At 38.2% G+C, this 22,314-nt stretch overlaps 1 protein-coding gene across 3 annotated transcripts in view; it reads right to left on the bottom strand.

The window, feature by feature from the left end:
- Positions 1–4,466: 4,466 nt before the first annotated feature.
- gabrb3 (gamma-aminobutyric acid type A receptor subunit beta3) overlaps positions 4,467–22,314 on the bottom strand; it is a 55,399-nt gene continuing 37,551 nt past the window's right edge. For 2 of the 3 annotated variants that reach the window (XM_067597749.1, XM_067597750.1), the window contains 7 exons: positions 19,269–19,489; positions 18,248–18,330; positions 17,516–17,653; positions 15,120–15,272; positions 9,926–10,170; positions 8,117–8,197; positions 4,467–7,099 (listed from right to left, as the gene is read on the bottom strand). In XM_067597749.1, the coding sequence (XP_067453850.1) occupies positions 6,752–7,099; positions 8,117–8,197; positions 9,926–10,170; positions 15,120–15,272; positions 17,516–17,653; positions 18,248–18,330; positions 19,269–19,489 (1,269 nt within the window). In that variant the 3' untranslated portion in view covers positions 4,467–6,751. The remainder of the gene's footprint in view (positions 7,100–8,116; positions 8,198–9,925; positions 10,171–15,119; positions 15,273–17,515; positions 17,654–18,247; positions 18,331–19,268; positions 19,490–22,314) is intronic. The other variant, XM_067597751.1, reaches the window with a different exon arrangement.

The following is a 22,314-nucleotide window of genomic DNA, read 5'->3' as shown; positions in this document are numbered from 1 at the left end:
TGGAAGGGGGGGGGTTGGTTATTCAGTTGGTTGCAATCTGCAACCTCACGGCTAGATGCCGCTAAATCCTACATACTGGTCCTTTAAAAGCAAACTTACCCAACAATGATACCGTCTCTATTCTCTTGTTACTGTTGCTTTTCAAACTCAGCTCATTGATCTCAGCTTTCAACTCTCCTGCTGAACTATGTGTATTCTCACGACACTAGGTGAAGGTCCATTCATATTAAACATGAATGTCCAAAAATATGAAGATATGTGACTCAATAATAACCAATCTTAACTTTTATTAACCCAGTTAAGCTCACATCATCGCTAAACTATTAAAAATGTTTAATGTCCAGTAATCCCCAGATTCTATGGGCAGAGGACATTCCTCTCAGACAATCTACTCCCAACCAATTAATGAATAAAAATAAAAGTTTTTGTATGAAAAATACAAAACACAACACACATTGATGTGTTGCACAGCAAAACTTTGAGAAGTATTTGAAATGCTTTTGAAGTCAGGTTCAGGTGGATCTTTATTAAACGTGAAATGGACGACACCCTGTGACCGTCTACAACCGTTTTTAAACCAAAATTGGACCCGACCAAATATTCATTAGAAGGAGAAATTAACACTTACACATGCATCTGTATTCTGTATTCTAAATTAAAAAATGAACAGCTTGACGTACATGCATATAATGCAAAACATTATACTCATGTTCATTTTTTAAACATCTCATCACATATCTCATTACTGTGGGCTGCTGTAACTTTTCCCATCCTTCTGGGAAGGCTTTTCACCAGATCAGATTTTGGAACCCTGGATGCAAGGTTTTGCTTTCTTTCAGCCACAAAAACATTGCTGAGGTGAGATCGCAGCTGATACTGGGCCTGGCTCACAGTCAGCATTCCAGTTCATCCCAAAGGTGTTGGAAGGGGTTGAGATCAGGGCTCTGGGAGGCAAGTCAATTTCTTCCACACCAAACTGGGTCAAAATTCAATTTCTATATGTAACTCACTTTGTGGACAGGGGCCCTCCCCAACAAAGCTTGAGCCACAGTATTTAAAATATTTTTTAAAAAATTAAATATTGTATGCTATATAAGATTTCCCTTAGTTGGGACTTAGGGCTGTCCAAATACTTTCGGCCATATGAAATGTGTGAAATGCTATGGGCCAAGTCTTTTTTAATCATCAGCTGGACTAACTTTGGAGCCTGTCTGTTTTCCCTCTTCATTTTGGAAAAGAAAGAGAACTATCAGGAACTAACATAAGATCTCAATGAATGAAAGGCAGTATGGGACTTCTATGTATAATATCCCTGTTTCACTCAATCATTATTAGTCATTACATCCAAGAACTGTTCCAGTGCTTTGATTAATCTCATCTGTCACCAGAACAAAGTCATTTAATCAGAGTGGGGAGAGGTTGCAGAATTCAGATTTCATGGTAATGTAAGTAAGAGAGAGAGAGAGAGAGAGCAAGATTTCAGTCCTAAAACCTGGCGCTTGTGTGTCACATCATCATAATGTACAGCACACAGCCAAACACACATCTGCTGCTCATTTATCTCAAATGCACGACTATAAATCAGTTGTAATTTGCGGATTGAATTATTGCAGCTCCAGCATATCACGCAGCCGAATTCTGCAATCCATTCATCCCACACTACACCAATCACAACATTAACACAAGCGGGGGAATAAGGAACAAACAGGCGTAGTGACAGAAATTAGATTAGAGTGAGGAACGTTTGCTGAAATATAATACAGCGTAGAGAAGGATGGAGAGAATAAATGAAGAATGTAGATGACTAATGAATGATTAAGGGCATGGTTACAGATGTCTTGTGGGTTATGAAAATGATACCAGTGTCGCTCATTTGAGAGGTGTGGTGCCATGACCTCACTGGTGTTGATACACAAACAATAAAACAGGGATCATATCGCTGTTATGGTTGTTTCAATCCTGTTTCTGCTGACATGGTCCTGGAGGAAAATTGCCTCTTCTTGCTTGGCTTATTATATCCAGCGCTGCAGAGGATCATTTATGCTTTGACTTTATCATCCTGTAACAGTAAATAAACATGATGTACTGTACATAAAGTGGGAACAAACTCATTTTTTTATGAGCATACTTTTAAATTGTGAAGTATATTTGAGATGCCAGAGCTGGTTTAAGTGGATTTTCAGCCATGCTAGCGTCGTCCACCAATTTTGGTCCAGATTGAAATGTCTCAACAACTATTGGGTGGATTGCCATGAAATTTTGCACATTTTTGGTTTTGATTGACATGTCTCAACAACAACTGGATAGATTGCAAAGAAACTTGGTTCATTGAGAGGATCATTCAGGTTCAGCATTGGTGATCCCTCTCACTAACTGTTCATCTAGCAAAACTTAATCAGATGTTTACAGTATCAAGACATATAAAATACTCCACTTGGAACAATAATGTGTGTCTGATATTGTTGTTCCAAAAAAAAAATTATCATGTTAAAATTATTAAAATGGCATCTACTCCTTCTCCCTCATTAAAAAATCCAGAATCTACAAATATGCAAATATAATTAATCTCAGAACTGCTGGACACAAGATGTCTCCTGCTTCACTGTAAAGTCTGTTCTCAGTGTTTGTGCACGGGAGGCTTCAAGCTTCCACATCACACTTGTGTAAATCGAATATTGGACCAGGATTTGCTTCAAAACTAGTTGTGATGTCACAAATCCTGCTCATACACCCACCCCTTAAAATCAGATTTTCATTGAGCACAGAGAAACTTCCTCATTTCAGCAGATGAATATGAAAACAGCCTTCTAGTGTCAAACTCTGCACATACATCATTCTGCACAGTGAAGCTCAAACATTGAACTGAGGGAACAAGAAGAAAACAACATTTTTGAGTGGAGGGGAACTAACTCATGATATTCTCATCAGCTGCTGCTGTACTTTGTGTTCAGTGCTAATTTAGAAAATGTTAGCATGCTAGCATGCTAAACTAGGATGGTGAACATGGTAAAAATTAACATTTAAACATCACTATGTTAATATTGTCATTATGAGAATTTTAGCATGCTGATGTTAGCATTTAGCTGAAGGCACTGCTGTGGCTAATTATAGAGCAGCTAGCAAGGCTGTACTCTAATTGTTTAGACTTCATTTCAGACCGAGGCACAGTATCGGTTTGTACACCTCTCTCAGTATTACTGATTATTAGATAAGGCAATTTTTCAATAAAATCTTACCTTTATATTTATATTTCTGTATCTACTGTAGATTTCTGCTCAGTTTTCAGGACAGCTGAGGTCTTTTACTCTTCTGGTCACTGAGCAGGTTAAAACTATTCATTGTTATTCAAAACAGTTTGTTTCTGTTGATTTCATTTCATTTCATCCCAAGACGATAACACTTTATATCAATCCTCCCATATTTGCAGTAGCAGTTGCATATTTTATACATAGTATATAAACTATTAATGTTTATATCACTTTTATAATGTAGTTTTGAGCAGATGTATATGTCAACTACTATTACTAACCCATAACCTGTATATATACAGTTAATTAGTGATTGACAATATAATTTAACATTGTTGTAACTGTATAGAAATATTATACAGACATAATATATAGAAATATAAATGGCAACATATTTGGTATTTACTATATGTTTTAATATTTTTTTAATTTATTTACTTCTTCTTCAATCTCCATGACAACGGAGCAAATACCATCTGTTGATGAAGACCATGACAGTCTGAAGGGAAATCTAGTAAGTGCCCCTTGAGTTAAGAATGTTTTGTGGAACTATTATTTCCAAAGTCAGGAATGAAGCCTCCAAGCTCAGCATGTTTTCATGAGTTTTGAACACATTTATAAACTGTTTTAAACCCGTCTGTGAAGGATTTATTCGTGTGTGTTTGTTCATATATTACTATACAGTACCAGCCAAAAGTCTGGACACACCTTCCCATTCACTTGAATGAAAAAGCGTGTCCAAACTTTTGACTGGTACTGTATGTGTTTTGAAATTGTATATATGTAGGGTCAGTATAACTAAATAAAGTCCTCACTGTAAAGAGCTTGTGGGCAATGACTACACATATTAACCACAATGTTAAAGGAACATGCAGGAAATTCAAGTGCAATAAAAATATCAAGCCTTAACACTTATTAGGAAAGTCTTGGAGACTGCTGGTACAATAGTTATGCGTTTTCATTTGATTTGTTACGGGATGTTGGGCTTCGTCAGGCGGTTGCACACGAGTGTTGCTGAGCTGAGTGGACTTTTGACAGGTGGTGTCACTCCTACGCACTGCAAGTCGCTCAACCAAGCGGTGCAGATGGTGCATTGCGAGCTGTGTATGCCAACAGTTGTTGTTTTGGAGATACTACAGTATATACCCCCCAGTCTCTCTTCACTTATACTATTTACATGATCGTCTCCTTTAGGAAAGAATGGAAATAATCACAAGCTGTGATATTGTGTTTTATATTTACAACACAAATAAGAAATCATAATGTTGTGTAAAGACTAACAAACAAAACAGCGAGGCCAGAAATCACCGAGCAAAACACTGTTGACAATATAGCCATGTAATTAATGTGAGCTGATAAAATTGAAAATGTGCAGTTACAGTATGTACATCAAATTTCAGGGAAAACTGAATAATGTCAGTGTGAAGGTTGATCCAGAAGTCCCCAATACAACATGCGGTCTGAAAGAAAAAAGGAAGTTGCCATATGAATTATGCTGTATTGACTATGTGTTTCACAAAATCAATAAAATACTGTGACAGCAGTCCTGAAAGTACAATGACAAAAAGGTGACATTGTGTAAACTGATCAGATACTGTACTTTACTATGAAAGCCTGGGAGCCTTTTTTCTAATGTCATGTGATGCATACATTTCCATTTGTTGTTGGGAATATAACATTCATTTTTGAACACTGCAATGCAATAGCAAACGGGTAATTGTAAACGTGTTGACATGTTGGGAAAAACACTTATTCTCTTCCTTGCCCAGAGTTAGAGAAGAAGATTGATACCACCCTCATGGTTGTGAGTAAAATGTGAAGCTATGTACAGCCAGCAGCCAATTAGCTTAACTTAGCATAAAGCCTGGAAACAGGGGGAAACAGTTAGCCTGGCTGTGTCTAGAGTTTAAAAAACACCTCTAAAGCTAACTAATTACTCTAACACATTATATCTCATTTGTATAATATGTACACAGAAAGGGTGGAAATGACAAGTCACGGTGTCCGACCAAGTCATAGTTGGTGAAACACCAACATTTTACATTTCTGTTTGTGTGCTGATTAAATAAATGAAATATCACATGTTAGTGAGCTTTAAATGTGGTGGGCAGATTTTTTCAAAAAAATTTGGACAGAACCAGGCTAGTTGTTTCCCCCTGCTTCCAGTCTTTATGCTAAGCTAAGCTAATCATCTCTTGGCTCCAGTTTCACACTTAAAAGACAGAAATGAGAGTTATATGGATCTTCTAGTATAAGTTTCAGCAAGGAAGTGAATCAGTCCATTCCCCCTCAAAAAAAATTGTAATGGCAGTGAATGACAGAATGGCAATTTTATAAAATGCTGGTAGACTCTCGCTTGCTAATAGAAACTGGGCTTTGAAATCAAAATGACGTTTTGACATCCTTACACAGTGTTGAATCCCGTTAATCATGGGGAGCAAGGTCACAGTAGTTACAGTGTGCATTTAAGAACAAGAAGTGAGTAGTTGGTAGCTATAAACTCCAAGGCAAATTAAAAGAATAGTTTGACATTTTGAGAAATATGCTTATTAACTTTCTTGTTAAGAGTTAGATGAAAAGATCAATACCTCTCACTCTCACTATCTTTTTTGTTTTCTCTGTACAAAAACTGAAGTATAAAAATGGTGGCTTTACAGGGGTTATGTGCTGGACTGTTTCTTGACCGGGTGCAGTGACTTTCTGGAGTCTGCGCTGGTAACCTCATGCTGACAACAAGACTCCAGGAAGTCACAAGATAGTTTGTGTTAATTAGTGAGTTGCTTTTAGGCTGTTATTGCTACATTCAGACGGAGCAAGACTAACTTACAGCCATTATGCTAAACTAAGCTAAGCTAACAGTCTGCTGGCAGTAGCTACATATTTAATGGACTGACATCAGCTTGGTATTGATCTTCTCATATAACTCTCGGCATGAAAGTATACAAGTCTATTTCCCAAAATGTCAAACTAATCCTTTAAGTCTGGTTTCATTGCATTTTGTTTCCTGATCATAAACTCAGAGTCTGGTGTGTGTGCATGTGATCGAATTTGTCCATGTGCAGATTGATGGACAGCTAGACAAGGAATAATACTATGAATCTTTGTCAGTTGTCTTGTCATTAGCAATATGTTGTAATAGACTGACCACATTTTATACTTAAGTAATGGGTATAGTTGTAATAATTGATCTAAAGCAGTGTAACTGAAATCCAACACTGCAAAGTGTCTGTGCTTCAACCCAAGAGATAAAGATGTCCCAGGTCTTCACAGGAGTCAGAGCAGAGAGTCATTTACAGTAAAGTCTCTGTAAAATAGACGTCGTGTGGATCAATCCTTGTGACTGTGCATACACAAATGCACACTGTCAGAGTTTTATTTCATCAAAGCCTGAACTCGCTGAATTAAAAAAATGTTCATAAGGATTTGACCATATAGAAGTTGTCCTCTCATTCAAAAACAAGAATGAGACAAGAGATGAATTAAAAAAAAAAAACATCAGTGCATTATTTCACATAATAAAGCCAGTAGATTAAGTTGAAGAGGGAGAAGGTGAAGGGGAATATTATCCGTGACCATCTGTCGATGGCGTTCACATCGGTGAGGTCTGGGATTTTGATTTTGAGCTGCGAGGATCGTCTCCGCAGACGGGTCTTCTTTAGATGTGCGTTCCTGTCCAGGCTGAGGCGGCACGAGTCACGCGGCCCGCTTGGTTTCCTGTACTGGACCCCCGAGTTGTCGAACACCATGGAGGAGGAGTTGTGAGTCTCGCTCACGGTTGTTGTGATTTCATTCGCTCCCACCTCATTGTGGATCTCCAAGGTCGTCAGCAAAATGTTCCCCTGGGAGTCGACCTAGGCACAACAGACAGGAGCAGTGTTAAAAATGGGCGGTGAGCTGAGGCTTCAGTGACTGATGACACATGTGCAGCATGCGTCAGGCCCGGGGCTGGCGTCTTGCAGGAGGCTGACAGATTACAGCTCGGGAAATAGAGAGCAGCCTTCAAAACCAGGTTTCCTGTCCCAAAGTTAAATCACGTCTCACAAATCAGCTCAAGGTTGGGCCGGATGGCTCTAATACTAATGTCATGACAGCTATTGCTCCCTACACAAAAACATATAAATCTTTAAAACTTATGTGACAAAAATAGAGGCACAACATGTACACAGTGATACAAAAATGTGGTTACAAGACATGAGAGGAAGGGAGAAGGTGAAAATGTATTTTGTTCTCTGTCAGTGTTGGTGGAAGCTAATGACAGAATGTGGTCTTATTCCATAACGCTACTAATAAAAGGAACAAAACTCTAGCTAGCACCACCACACACACACATCACACACATCAGAACACTGTTATAATGTATATACTGGCTCAAGCTCAAGTCTTATTAAGTTGTTGTAAGTTGCTGAAAACAAACCGTATGAATCATATTTTATCACATTTTTTCATACAGACAAATTTTCCAAACAGCTTTCTAAACTTAATAAAAACCTCACCTACAGGTTAAGAATAAGAGTCTTCATTATAGAGTGTTTTGTTTGCATTTACTGCATAGATTAGATTAGATACTGTATATGGCAAGTAAGTGTTGGAAAAGTCAGTACAGAGAGGAGAGGGGAGCATCCTGTAGCAGCACAGCTCTTTGAAAGGATAGTTAGGAGCAGCTAGAGAGCCACAAACACATAAAGACAATAATAAGTTAAAGCACAACTCAGAAAAGGTCAATGTTAAGGGGAATATATTTGATGGTGATGATGAAAGAAATCGAGATGCTGTGGTTAAGCGCGTTTCTTTGTAAAACTTTGCATGCAGCAGCAAAGTTTCAGCGAGGGTTCACAGATGCGACACAACAGGCAGTGACAGACACTCACCCCTCGTGAGTGACGACGCCCTTGTACCTGATTGGACTGTTTAACAGACGAAGACTTGCAATTGCCTCCTTCCAGAATGGACTACGTACGAGAGAAACACAAACACAAACCCCTTTGTCTGAGCTTTGGTCAGGTGTTAGCTGAGGTGTTCACAGAGCTTCAGAAACACAAACATCTCAGAGAGGATGATGGTACAGTAGATGGTAGCCTTGCACCTACATGTGATGTGTGTATGACTACATTGTTTTGAGAGTCAGAGAGTTATCGAACAGTATGAACCAGTCAAGTCCAGTGGTGACGATACATTTAAAATTATTCAGTCAAAGTAAAATTTAATTTTCACCTGTATGCACATGATATCCAGCAAGATTAAAATAAAATCTATGATGCAATTTTAATTGCCATGTTTGAAAATGCGTCATTACTGTTGATATTAAAATTAAAATGCAATACACGATATAATTTGCAATATATTCCAAAGTGTAATTCAGCTTTAAAATGAACGTGAAAAAGATTTTTGGAGCTTCTACAATTCAGCAGCAGGATTTCATAAGTGAGAGTGGAACTTAAATCTTTCAGGTCGTGTTACTGCTTAATTGTTGACTTCTGCATGTGGAGGCCGCTGTGTGTTATGAGTGAGCCAGCTCTGCTTACAGAGGCTAATGTTAGCTTTACCCAACCAATTACTAGTTTTAAACACTGACAGATTTCAGAAACCATATTTAGGGAGCATCTACCTTTATTCAAATAAAAATATTATTCTAAAACCACAACATACCCAAATTTAAGTGCATTTAGCAAATTTAGGTAGCGCATTTTCAGGGTGTGTGGAACAGCAAATGCAAATAATGCTAAATTAAATTTGATATGTGTCAATGATATTATTGAGCAATTATTATATACCGCTGTTGCTTCTATTGTAATAGTAATTTTGACTGCAATGATGCATTTTCAAACATGAACGTTTCAATTAAAATGTGACTATTAAATTTTAAATCATGTGCACACAAATGAGAAATGAATTATCAATTTGATGAATATTTGTAGCTGTGCAATTCCAAAGCTTGCACCATTTAACTACAGTGTAAATTAAGTTTTGTTAAAAGTACTAATCAATTAGGAATCATATATGCATATTTTATACTATGGCCACAGAGAATTGCTTTAGCACACCGTATGCGTATATACAGTAGTATAGTATAGTATAGTATATATAGATGCTGCTTGTCTTGGTTTTAACTATCTGAAGTTTACCAAGATAGACCCAATAAAAAGTTCCAATTCAAAAAGTGTATTGAGCCAAAATGAATATGAACAATACATACTGTAAATTTTCATTTTTCATCAAGTGGCCATGGTATAAACATGGTATAAAATGTGAAATCCACAGTTAATCCCAGTTAATCCCTTACACATCTGATACTTTTCACTGGTTTAAAATCAAGCTTAATTTGAGATGAATAAGCCTGGATGGACAGATTGTGTTGCTGTTTGCCACATTGTCTTATTGTTGATATAACCAGCTTTTATTTTGTTTAAAGAGTTTTGTTTGATGAAAAGCATAATAGTGTAGAACAGCTCATCTCATGTCATTTGCATGATCTATATCTATATCTGACAAATCTTCTTATTAATATCATCAGCATCATATTGCTTTGAGTCATAACATTCAGCTTTAGAATAAATATTATCCACTGACACTGCTTGTAGACCTAACAAGACCAGGACCCGTTGTTCGGAACCTTCCAGCTTTTCCATCTGAAATGATCAGTGTAACTTGATTCTGTGGTGTTTGGAAGTGATTCTCACCCTGGGCCTCTCAAATTTATCCCGGTCATTATTTGCCTTCTGCGCCTTCTCAGCCAGTTTCTTCTGCATCTGAGGACCTCGTCCGAAGAAGATGTAGTTGACGAAGGCGTATTCCAGCAGAGCCAGGAAGACAAAGACGAAGCAGCCCATCAGGTACATGTCTATAGCTTTAACGTAGGGGATCTTGGGTAGTGTCTCTCTCAAATGGGTGTTGATGGTTGTCATGGTCAGGACAGTGGTAATCCCTGGAAGAAAAAAAAAGAAAAAAGAATTAGAATCACCATGTTACAAATAAAAAACACAACAAATCTTAAATATAAACCGCATGGTAATGAAAAAACACAGATGCAATCTTCCAGAGACAACCTCCTTAAACAAACATGCTCAGCACAAACATGATGTTAAACAATAAGAACAAATATCCAAATGATTCCAGCTGATCAAATGTGAATATTTTCTGGGTTATTAGTCCTCTACGACAGTAAGCTAAATATTTTTGAGTAATAGATGTCACCTCTGACTCTGGGAAACAGTGATCCACTTTTTTTTTTACCATTTTCAGAAATTTTATAGACCAAACAATTAACTGATTATCGAGAAAATAACAAGTTAATCAATAATGAATCATTAGTTGCAGCCCCAGCTGTCACTAACTTGTATTAACATCACTAGAAGCAGTCTGTATCTTTTGTTGATAAGAATTGGTTGATCAAATGTGTTTTTATATTTCTGCACAACCCAGTCACTCATAGAACAGGAAAGACGAAACTCAAAACAAGAATGTTTCATAATAAAGCAGCAGAGGTCAAGACTTTTATGTGTTAAGCTCCAAAAACAATGCATCCTACATTTCCCATAATGCAAATCAATAGTGTCTTTTATTAGATGTTATTTCCTTGTAAACACCCACATCTTTCAGTCTCTACAATTTGTAACAGGCTTTCTGTCAAAATGGTCTCCAAGCTCAAACCAAGATAACCCTGATGACATCAAGATGACATCAAGATTTTCTTATGACACAAATTAACAAAATAGACCATTTTAAATGAGGGTCAGTCTGCTGATATCAGTAATGTGTCAATCAGAGTAGAGTGGACACCAGCTGCTGTGGTGTGAATTCAAATTATTAACTAACCTGTTGGTCTTAGCACCACCTGGAGTGAATGCATTGTGGGAAAATTCACAGCTCAAATTCTAACATCCATTTGAGAAAAATCATGCTTGCTACAACCTCTTTAAGAGCTTTTTAACTAATTAAAATTACAGGGGCGAAATAGTTTGCCAGGATTCAATCTTTAAAATGAAGGTATACTCATAAGCATGCTGTTAACTCACCAGGAAAGAACACTGTATCCTTCTGGTCTAACTGTGAGTCATTTTCATCAGCTGCAGGTACAAACACTTACATTAAACCTGATTATAACAGCTAAATCAAGTCAAAAAGCCTTCACAATGTTCTGAATTTCCTTAGCTTGGCTTAGAAGAAAATACTCCCTTATATCGGAGCATCAAAAAGAGTGAACAGACTCAGCACACACACCGACTAAATAAACATCAAGTGTAGTAATTCTCTCAATAATGTGCACCATCAACGATAAACATGTCTGTGTTGTTTTTGTGTCTCCTGGGCGGCTCACAAACCTGGACGCTGTGTCTATTTCTGTCTTTTCAGGCTTACATAATTAAACCAAAAATGTTGCACCATACAGTATGTGTGGGGGTGTCAAGAGCACTGTGGGTACATGGCATCGATTCCTGCATAACAAAGGGAAGAGCAAGAATCTAAACTCACTAAGAGCTCAAAGGAGAGAGTTACTCAACAAACCCCGAAATACATTTCAGTGCGGCACTGTAGAGTTTACAGATATTTTTGAGATGACATCAGTGAGAAGTACATGGGCACAGATGTCATTGCAAGACATCTTGTAGATAACAACTCCAGCTGTCAATTACCTGATATAGTATGTATAGACAGAGCATGTGTCTGCATTGTGATACACAGTAAATACACTGTATGACCTCTTGAAACATAATTTTTCACTGCTCTTGTATGAAGCCTGATCCCATGGAAATGTATTTTTGCACAGGATACTTATGCCACCATAATAGCAGAGAGAATGGAAACTGTGAATTATCACATAGAGTGTGATTGAATTTGGATCGTATAGTAGGTGTTAATGCTTTCTAACTTGCATTGATCTCACAGTGTCTCAGACAGCGGTCTCCTGAATGAGGAGGCGTTACAGTAGATGAACCACAGAAGTAGGTCCCCTGAAGAGGTCTGACCCTGAGGAGGAGCTTCCAAATCTAACTGACCAGGCCTATTGAAATGTATTACATTCATGCGGCTGGTATTTAATGAACGCTGGGGTAACGTGCTCTATCTTACACAGGCAGTGCTTTAAGTGCATAGAGGCTGAATGAGGATTTCCATTAAGACAAATATTCAAGCAGAGATCAATGCAGTGAGGGGAGGTAGGGTGTTTTCCAGTGGTGAACCAAGCCTTGTATTTGTTTCAGTCCCAAAGGCCAATGGAAAGTGTGAGTCTTAGATGCCGTTCAGTCTCCTATGACACCACAGAGCAGCGGCCTCATAAGCAGCCTAAAAGGAATATTAATCTGTTAACATATGGCTAAAATGCGGGAAGAATTCACAACAAGTGCTCTGCATGTGCTTTTTATGGATAAAATCACCTTGAGAATCAAGTGTAATGTCAATGATGTCACAATCTTTTTCCTCTATCTCTGTCCACTTCCCAAGGCTGGGTATCATTTGAAATTTGAAACGTCATCTCTGCAAAAGAAGCCAAAGCAGAGAGCCTTCTCAAATGTTTAACGTTGTCTAAAAACTGGTTGGCATGCATTAACTTTTGCCTAAATAAAATGCAGGCTTAAATTGGCAAAAAGTATGATTTAAATCAGAAACTGCAATAAAGTAAAGAAGAGTAGGAATTTGAGCAACCGTTTAATGCTAGGTTTTGGTACTTTGGTACTCTACTAAAGTAGAAGTATTGAGGTTTGTTACCCAGCGCTATTTAGGAACAAACTTTTCATACAGATTTTTGTTTTTGCCACTTAGGGGCAGCAGAACAATCTGTAAACACACCACCGACAGAGTATCACCTTATAAAGTTGGTATAACAACTTAGCAAGTAGTTGCCCACACCTGGCAAATGTACGTCCATTATTCACTCTCTTTTTAGCTATGTTTTGGTCTCCACCACCACTTTAGCCACTAAATGCTAAAGTGCTATGTTCACCAGCTAGTCGGTGCTGGTAAGGTTGTGTACAGTGGGTTTTTACAGTTTTTTAGCTGAAAACAGCTGCCTGCTGCAGCTGGAAATGACATTGATGAGAGCTGTGAGAGTGAAGTTGAAGTTAAATTTGATGATGATAAAATGCTTCATAGAGCAAAGGGGATCTGCAGGGTCAGATGATAATCCTCTGTGCATTTGTCATGTGAGTGGCACATTTTACATTAAACATTGTTTCTATTGTTTCATCCAAATATCCATCCACCCCACTTTGAGAACTGCTGCTTTAAAAATATTCAGAAGGATTTTCACAAAGTTCACACAAACACTGGAAAGATCACTGCCAGTCAGTTTTAAAAACATAAATAAAACCAAATCGGAAAGGTCAGATCCCCTGTTTATGTCCTCTGCTCACCAACATTATCCAACCTATCATCCTCTAAGGTCACAGCACGGTAAATTTCATGAGCTTGACATGAGCTCGCCACAAACTCTTCATCTACTGTGCAGTGTCTCGGAGGGGGAAGAGAGGCCATCAATCATAAACTTATCTCACATAAAAATACAGTCACATTTTCTGCCTTGTAGCCATCCATTCAGAACATCCTCATTACCTCCCACTTGCATGCCATCTTTTTATTTTCTTTCTATTTTTAAATGTTTATTACCACCTGTGTGAGTAAGACAGTGTGTAGCTGTAGTAAAACATTGGAAGATTAATCTTTTAATGGGTAATCTGTGTTTTTTGTCATATTTTTTCTATTGACACATGGTGTTAAGTTTATACCTGTTTAGTAAAATAGATTGTAGACCATACATATAGTGTATTATGCACAAATAAAATCAGAGGCTGTGCTTATAAAAACTTATCTTTTCAGCTGCATTGCTTATCTCATACCTTTTAACCAGCTGCCGGTCACATATTCACAAGGGTTCGATAAAGGAATAGACCAGTGCAGACTGGCTCCTCTAAGTAGGAAAATAAATATTTATCATGTAGGTTCAGGATAGCAATATACAGGATACAGCACCTAAAATATGCAGCAAAAAATTGTAATTTATATTTCTGTATACAACTGACACTCAATAATCATATCTTATTAAGTGTTAAGTTTTAAATTAAAGTAATAATAATAGTAAGAAGAACATATATCACAATATTTTACAGGTTAACCTTCATGTCTCTCTTTCTTTTCTCTGATCCATCTCTGTCTCTCTTTCAAGTTTATACTGCATACATAAATCACAGTAATTGATACTTGTGTAATTTGTGAGACAAAATTCTAACATTTTGTCTTTGTTTTTACAAATAAATAGGTCAAATTGGTTTCAAGAAAAAGGTTTCAACTGGGGGAAATTTTGAATGACAGGTAACCTTAAATCAGATTTAAAAATACACAATGACAAATACTTATCTAAAACTCGACTAATTATAACATCCAGGGCATGTTTTGATGAATAAAAGGCTTTTTGCTTATTCCAACAGATCAACACATCAGATTCTCACTGTGGCTTTACTCTCTACAAAAATCACAGAGTGCTTTGTGTCTCAGATATTTCGTGTGCAAAGTTCCTTTGCTGCATAACACTAAATCTAACTAAATGTAATTGGACACTGATTCAGCAGCATCACATTATATTTGATCTTTAAATGACCAAATGAGTTTTTTCGGTGATTCTCTGAACCTGAGAGTGTAATAAGATTCCCAGAAAATCCATCTATGACACATTTACCACCAATCGCAAATTAATTCAGTGCGGAACTGCAAGGTCTCCACTTTGATGAAATCACGGTTTAAAGTCCTCTGCCTTACTCCTAGCTTTGGGGCAGAGGTGGTCCATGTTCACAAGCCTGCAAGCCCGAGCTATAAAATGAGGACATCTGACTGAAGGTGAAACTACAGACCTGAGATCAGTCTACTGCACGGGACACATTATACCTAATGCAACTCTGGCAGCCGAGGCGTCATAATTTATCCAGAACGACACCCAGGATAGGATGGTGATGAGGGTGGAGGGCATGTACGTCTGCAGGATGAAGTATCCGATGTTTCGCTTCAGCTTGAAGCTCAGAGACAGTCGAGGGTAGGCACCTGCAGGGTAGACAAAGAAGAAGAAATACCCCTCTTTAATTCAAGAGGAACACGGGGACGTCTAGCGCTTTGTTTTGGTTCCTATGGTGATGGCCTCATGAACTGGCTTCATCACCATGGAAACAAGCAAGTGTGGTTCAAATTGTAAATCTTCTTATGAAACTCAGCCTTGAGCTTATCTGTGTGCAAACACCACCATGCAAAGCGATATTTAAACTGCTGTTTACACACACACATTATGTTAAAGAAACAGTTCAACATTTTGGGAAATGTGCTTATTTGCTTTCTTGCTGAAAGTTAGATGAGAATATTGATACCACTCTGGTGCATTTCCCAAACAGCAAACTATTCCTTTAACTTGACTAAAACAGATATTTGACGTGAATATGCAACATTTTGATATAATTCACAAGCTGAACTAATTCACAATTGCATCCTTTTTACTTTATACTTCTTAGAAGTAGAAGTATAGAAGTATAGTATGTAATTTATAGTAGATAACTATAACTGAAGACGTACTACAACTACCATAACTAAGTTTCATGTTCAGTTACACTGAACAAGGACAAGACTGTTGAGATATTACAGAGCAAGAAATTCATGTTTTTACTTTACTTTTTTTTTTACAGTACCCAGGCCTCTCTTTTAACAGGAATCTCTGTAAACACTAGGTGACCTTGTTGCTCTATAATAGTTACCTGTGCAAGCTAACTGAGTGACTAAACACACACCCCTGTTGCTCCCTGCATGCTAGATCCATCTACTGGGAAGATGTTAAAAGCATCTGCAGACACTCTTTAAAGTCTATTTGTATCAAGAGTTGACCCTGATTGTAATGAGCTCTAATAGTCCTCTCAGTATCAGTTTCTCAGAAATATTTGTTGAAAACAGACTAGTTCCTACATGTTATTCATTTGGCAGTGGGAATAATCATTGTTTTGGTGCCTCTGAGTTTTTGTATTGTTAGAGAATAATTTATGCTGTCGGTGCTCTGCCACATGAATACACTGTATTACTGCCCCCTTTCATTTCTCAAGAGCTTAAGGAAACAGAGGTGCCTCTCTGTTATTATTCCCAGTTCTGGTATGGTCAGAGAAGTCGAGATGTGATGCAAATTCTGTAATTAGAAAAGTCTAATATGTACATCTGGGAAATTCAAGTAAAGGGGATTTACTGATGTTTGGATGCTTGAAACATGAACATGAACAGCGTGGTGGGCAATCTGAGTTTGAAAAAAATGCTGTAATTGTTTGGCAAAGAAAAGAGTGTCCTTGGATGTTATTCCATGCCTTAAAGGGGACCTATTATACTCATTTCAGCTCTAAATTTTTATTTTTGGATTCCACTAGAGTAGCTCTGCATGATTCAAAGTTAAAAAAACTCCTTATTTATCTTGTACTGGCCCTTTATGCAGCCCCTCAATAGACACAGTTTCTTTTACACTCCGTTTTAGCTCCTGTCTCTTTAAGGCCCCCCTCCCGATGAGCCCACTCTGTTCTGTTTGGCCAACTTTACGTATCAGAGTTGTGTAATTTTACCATCATTGCAAACCAAACATTTCCTGCTTTACTGCTTCAAATTAAAAGCTTTTAAATAACGAACTAATGGGAGACTTTTATTGTGAAGAATTTACAGGAAGTAAAAACGTGTTCCTCACTGACTTAGCGGAGCTTCTTTAGTGGCGCTAAAAACCGGTCGAAACAACAACATATGGAGCTATTTGTTCAGCGGATCAGTTAGAAATAACGCAGGGAGGAAGAGTACAAGCAGAAACAGCCACAGTAATGATGATGTTTGATGAAGAACTGCAGACAACCAGCACACCTCCAACAGGTAAACTACTTATTTTACTTTGCTGTGCTGTGTAATGGTGTCATGGCTTGGCATAACTACTCTCGGAGAGGAGCAGCGAGCTCGCGCACTGGTTAGCAGATGTCCATATAAAGAAATCCGTCACGAACTGATGTCAGCTTGGGCCAAAAGTAGAAAAAACCGTTGGAAACCGAGCGTTCAGAGCAGTCTAAAGCTGCTGCTTTTTGCTCACGGGGATTACTTCTACATACGTTTACCTCGTTATTTGACACTTTTAACATGAATATCCGACATTGTGACATTATATATATATGTCTGAAAATAAGGAAAAGCATAATATGTCCCCTTTAAATAAGACATATAAACAATTCAGAGAATGTGAGAAGCATTATTGTTCACTCTGTCCTCTTTCACGATGCCTCTTTATTCACCTGTGGAAAAGACCACATTCCTGGAGACCAGTTTGTAGTCGACTATGGAGAACTGAGGGAGCTCAATGCGCGTCACCCCGGTCACAGCAGAGTCTCCTCCTTTCCAGTAGAATTCGATATCATCTGTTGTGTACCCATCTGCAAACATGCACACAGAAAACAAGGTAAGTGTTGCTGTCTCATTTTGTTGGAGGATTAAAATTAATTATGTATTTTTATTTGCTTAAGTGAAATCTGGGGGCTTAATAGCTACGGTTGATTTACAGGAAGCCCCTATGAATCACATAGACTCGACTGGCTGTAAGTGCTGATTGCACGAGATGTAAATCTTCACAGAGATGTGTGTCACTGCAGGCAGACAGACTTATACCACATGCATGGGATCCATAACCGCCAATAGTTTTATGGCAGCTCAGGTAGCCAAACATGTCATCAGGACTGATGAAGTTACACTGGGTTCTGCTATGGAAATCACTGCCTGGTTAAAACTTTTCTGGATAAACAGACACGGTAGCTCTAACTGGAGAGAGTGAAGCAAGCAATCTCATTGAGATATGACAGCTTAATAAATTGAGAGCAATTCAGCAGCCTGTGCACTTTCTGTCTCCATGAAATGAGGAGTATGAAGTTTTTTATGACAATCACAGCGCTATTCATATTTTTAAGTGATGAAAAAGCAGAGCTGTCTGCAGTATTTCTTTACTAAGCACAAGACGTGTGGCTTAAACTTACAACTCTCAATTTCCAGAGTGCAGTTCTGTTCGTCCAGCGGGTATCTCCTCAGATCCATCATGCAGGCTGCTGTTGTTGTGATTCTGTATCAAAACAAGACCGAGAAAGAGGCGCACATTACCTGGGTTGTTTGTTTTAAATTCAGCACAGGTATTAGTTCATGAAGACATATTAACAAAGCATAATGTCAAACTGTTGAAGACAAAGAACAAACAAGAGAGATGTGCTCTCTTACAGTCTGTATAAAAACAAGAACTCATTTCAAATGGAACAAATTATTAAGACACAAACATCTTGGCAATGCAATGACATTCATTATTATTTGTTTGAAAGTCAGACTGCCTGCCAGATACTGTTAATGGCACTTCCATGCTTTGCAGAGCTGCAGTGTTTTATTGAGAATCCAATCTTGAGCCGCAGTCCAAATAAACATATGAGACGAGTTATGAGATATAATTCGATGTGAGACCCGCTGTATTGGCATTAAGCTGTAAGAATTGCAGCTTAAATAGCTTCAACAAAACAAATAAAACATTCACACTTAGCCACTTCTTGTGTCTTGGGCATATTGGATAACTATGTGATAGCGTAAAAGCTAAGAGTAATCGCAACCAATAAGCATTAGAGATGGATTGCCCGCCAGTTGCTGGAAACCACCTCGGGAGGCGGTGTGAGATGGTGAAAACGTGGAAATACATTTGTTTCTCTGAGCTGCGTACATAATCTTTAGTGCTCCCAATAGGAGCAGACTTGAGTGTGTGAAAGCAGAAGAACACCAAGATGGATGGACTTCTAGCTAATAGGGGCGCATATAGAAAATGTGTGTTACAGTAATAAAAGTGTTTCATATCTGGATTGTATCAGAATATGAGACACTTGAACGGCAAGTGTAAATAGGGGCTTTATCTGCAATCAATGCTTACAGTAAATCTGTCTTAGAAGTAACCCCAGTGTTTCTGCTCATAATGCCCTGCAGGATTGGGAATGAAAAGAGATGTCAACAACAGAGAATAGAGCTCACCTGAGGCCATAGAGAACAGTGCCATCTGGGTGGAGTCGAATCATTCTGTTTTTCACGGTGACGCCGTGCACAAAGGACTTCTTGTCATTGAGGAAGTAGGTGTCTGGTACCCAGAGCTGGTCTGCGACTCTGTTGTCCAGTGTCAGGTTGAGAGGGATCCCTAAATAGGCCAGTCTCTTATCTCTCCAATACTGCTGGAAGTACATAGTCAACGTGTAGTCCTGTGGGAAGAGAAAGAGCATCATCAAAATCAAGAGCAGAGATACTATGTATATGGTACAGTAGATACAATATAAATAATGCCTTTTTGTTTCAGATATTTGTACTTTCTTCACTCCAACGTAGCCAACACTGTTTGTCTGCCTGAAACCAGACTTGCCTTTCTTACAAGGTTATCAAGTTCAGCTCTGCATGTCTACAGCCTAAAGCTTGGGATGGATTTTTGTTTGTAACAAAAGTGATATTTTTATTTATAGAATTGTCAAACAACTCTGGTTCTCATCAGTCTGCCCTGGGCGACCATATTTCAAGACCTGCCTCGATGAGAAACCCTTCTCAGCCATTCTGGGCACAAGATTGGCACTAGGCCTCAGACTATAGATTTCCATTTCTGTCGGCACAGCATCAATGCTATGTTTCAGCTCAGTGACTGACCACTTTTTCAGCATGCCAAAACTCCCCTGCATACCTCAAGTAGATAGATATATAGATATATAGATAAATAGATAGATAGATAAATAGATAGATAGATAGATAGATAGATAGATAGATAGATAGATAGATAGATAGATAGATAGATAGACATGATTACATATTACCAACCATACATGCTATGACATAAGGCTGTCAATAATTTATTAGGCATTCATTCAGTGGATCCATCAAACACAAAAGCTTTTCCAGACCTTTAATGGAGCTCTTTACTTGCTCACTTGGCTTTGTTCTGCTGACTAATGTTCTCTTAAATAAATAAGCAGGTCTCGGGAAATATGCTGAAAATGCCGACATTTCAATCCTCCGCTACAATGGCGTACTCATAATAAATTGTTCAAACTGTCTAGATTTCCTTTGGATATTTAAAATCAATATCTTCTTCTGTCAACGCTGAACTAATACGTCGGTGTTTGGCTTCCTCACCTTGGAAACTGCTGACCTGATTTTGACGACGTAAAGAAATGCATTATTTTTGTTGATTCTTTCATTACTCTGTAAACAACACAGCTGGTGCAAAGGGGCAGCTGCATCATGCGTGGCTGACAAACTGTAGGCTTGTTTTCTGTTTGGAATGACTTACACAAGGTGATTTGACTGACAGTAAAATATAATATAATATTGAATCCTATGAATAATTCAGTGTGCATGAACTATCAGAAGCTGTATTTATTCTTACCCTTGGTTAAAAAGTTGCTTCTAGTTTCTGTGCCTGTGTGGGTTTTCTACTGTCACTAAGTTTTTGTCAGTCCTTTTTGTCACGGAGCATTTTGCTTACCGACGAAAATAAAATGAATCATACTCCTGATCACATTTCTCCAAAATCTGCATCTAAACAAAGGAGGATAGATATTTTTGAAGCTGTGAGATGAAATGTAGGTTTTGTAGTAAGTAATGTTGGTAAGTTTCCAGAAAATCCCTGGCTGGAGGTTTGGCTGTGTTGTTTTTTTTTTAAAGAGTCTCTTTAGAGATGCCTTCACCCTCCCAATTCTCTTTCACCCCTGTGAAGACAAGATGCCCTCATTACGTTCTCTCCCACATACAGCAGAGGTGTGGGATGGGTGAATCAGCTTTACACAACAGCTCTTATACTACAGAGAAGGAGCCCATCTACAATACCAACCCTCTCACTCCATGTCTGGAACACAACTATTTTAGTCCGTTTCAGTTCTTCAGATCCCACTTCAGCTGCTGTCCTCCGCTGCCTTAGACATTGCTTTAGCTTCTTAGAAACAAAGCTTAGCTGAGCACCCACTGTACACACTGTACAGTACGCCCTCCTGCTCCCAACACCCTGCGCATGTCCCACAGGGATCTATTCTAGGCCTCAGCTTATTCCCCACTGAGGGTTTTCACTTTGTGTACAGGGAGACACCCTCAGGGGTCAGTGTTGCCAGCTCTTGTCCAATAGTATTGTTTTGGCTGCTCAGAAAGCTTCGGATTACACATAATAATTCAAAAATATTTGAAACAGCCTCCTGATTTAAGCAAAAGCAGCTCACCTCATCATCATTGTAAGAACAGCTGGTCTTTCTATCACACAGCATTTACTTTATGTACTAGGGTACAATAGTGCATTGTGAATGTGTTCAGTCATGTACATATGGAGATTATGTATCTATACTGTATGTTCCCTGTATTTTTCTGTATGCAGTACTGCTGCATATAGAAAAACAACACTTGAGCCCAAGACAAATTTCCCCTCGGGGACATAAAGTATATCTTATCTTATCTTAAAGCAAGCAAGTGAACTTTCTGCAACACCAGTACATTTTGTGTTTTGACGTGTTTTGTATTTTTGAAGGTAAAGTCTGTCACACTTGTTTGTTCTCATGCTCCATAATTTTTTTAAAATGTTTAAAAGCCTTGAAAAAGAGCTGAAACAATTAGTTGACTAACTGTTTGGTCAAATCAACAGAATAATAATAAGCACTTATTAAAGTTATTGTTTAGGTAACTTTTCCAACAAAAATGGAAAACTGTTTCATTTTATAAGATTGTTGCACTGTTGTTACACATTTAGCTTTCTATAATTTTAATGTTTATTTTTATTCTATTTAACCTTTATTTAACCAGGCAAGTCCTTAAGAACAAATTCTTATTTACAATGACAGCCTGGCAAAAGGCAAAGCCTTTTGAGGGACGGGGGTAGGGGCTAAAAAGAAAAGTCAAAATTTAAAAAGACAGCAGTACACATCCAAACACTTCCAACACACCCACTACTTACATACAATCACAACAAGCATTACATAAATGACATGCAGTCTAGCACACAAGCATCAGGCAGGTAGCTAGCAGACAACAGCATCAGGCAATACAACAACAGAACAAGAGT

This window comes from Thunnus thynnus, chromosome 8 (genome assembly GCF_963924715.1).
Source record: "Thunnus thynnus chromosome 8, fThuThy2.1, whole genome shotgun sequence".
Taxonomy (NCBI): domain Eukaryota; kingdom Metazoa; phylum Chordata; class Actinopteri; order Scombriformes; family Scombridae; genus Thunnus; species Thunnus thynnus.
This window is presented reverse-complemented; position numbering and strand designations above follow the sequence as displayed.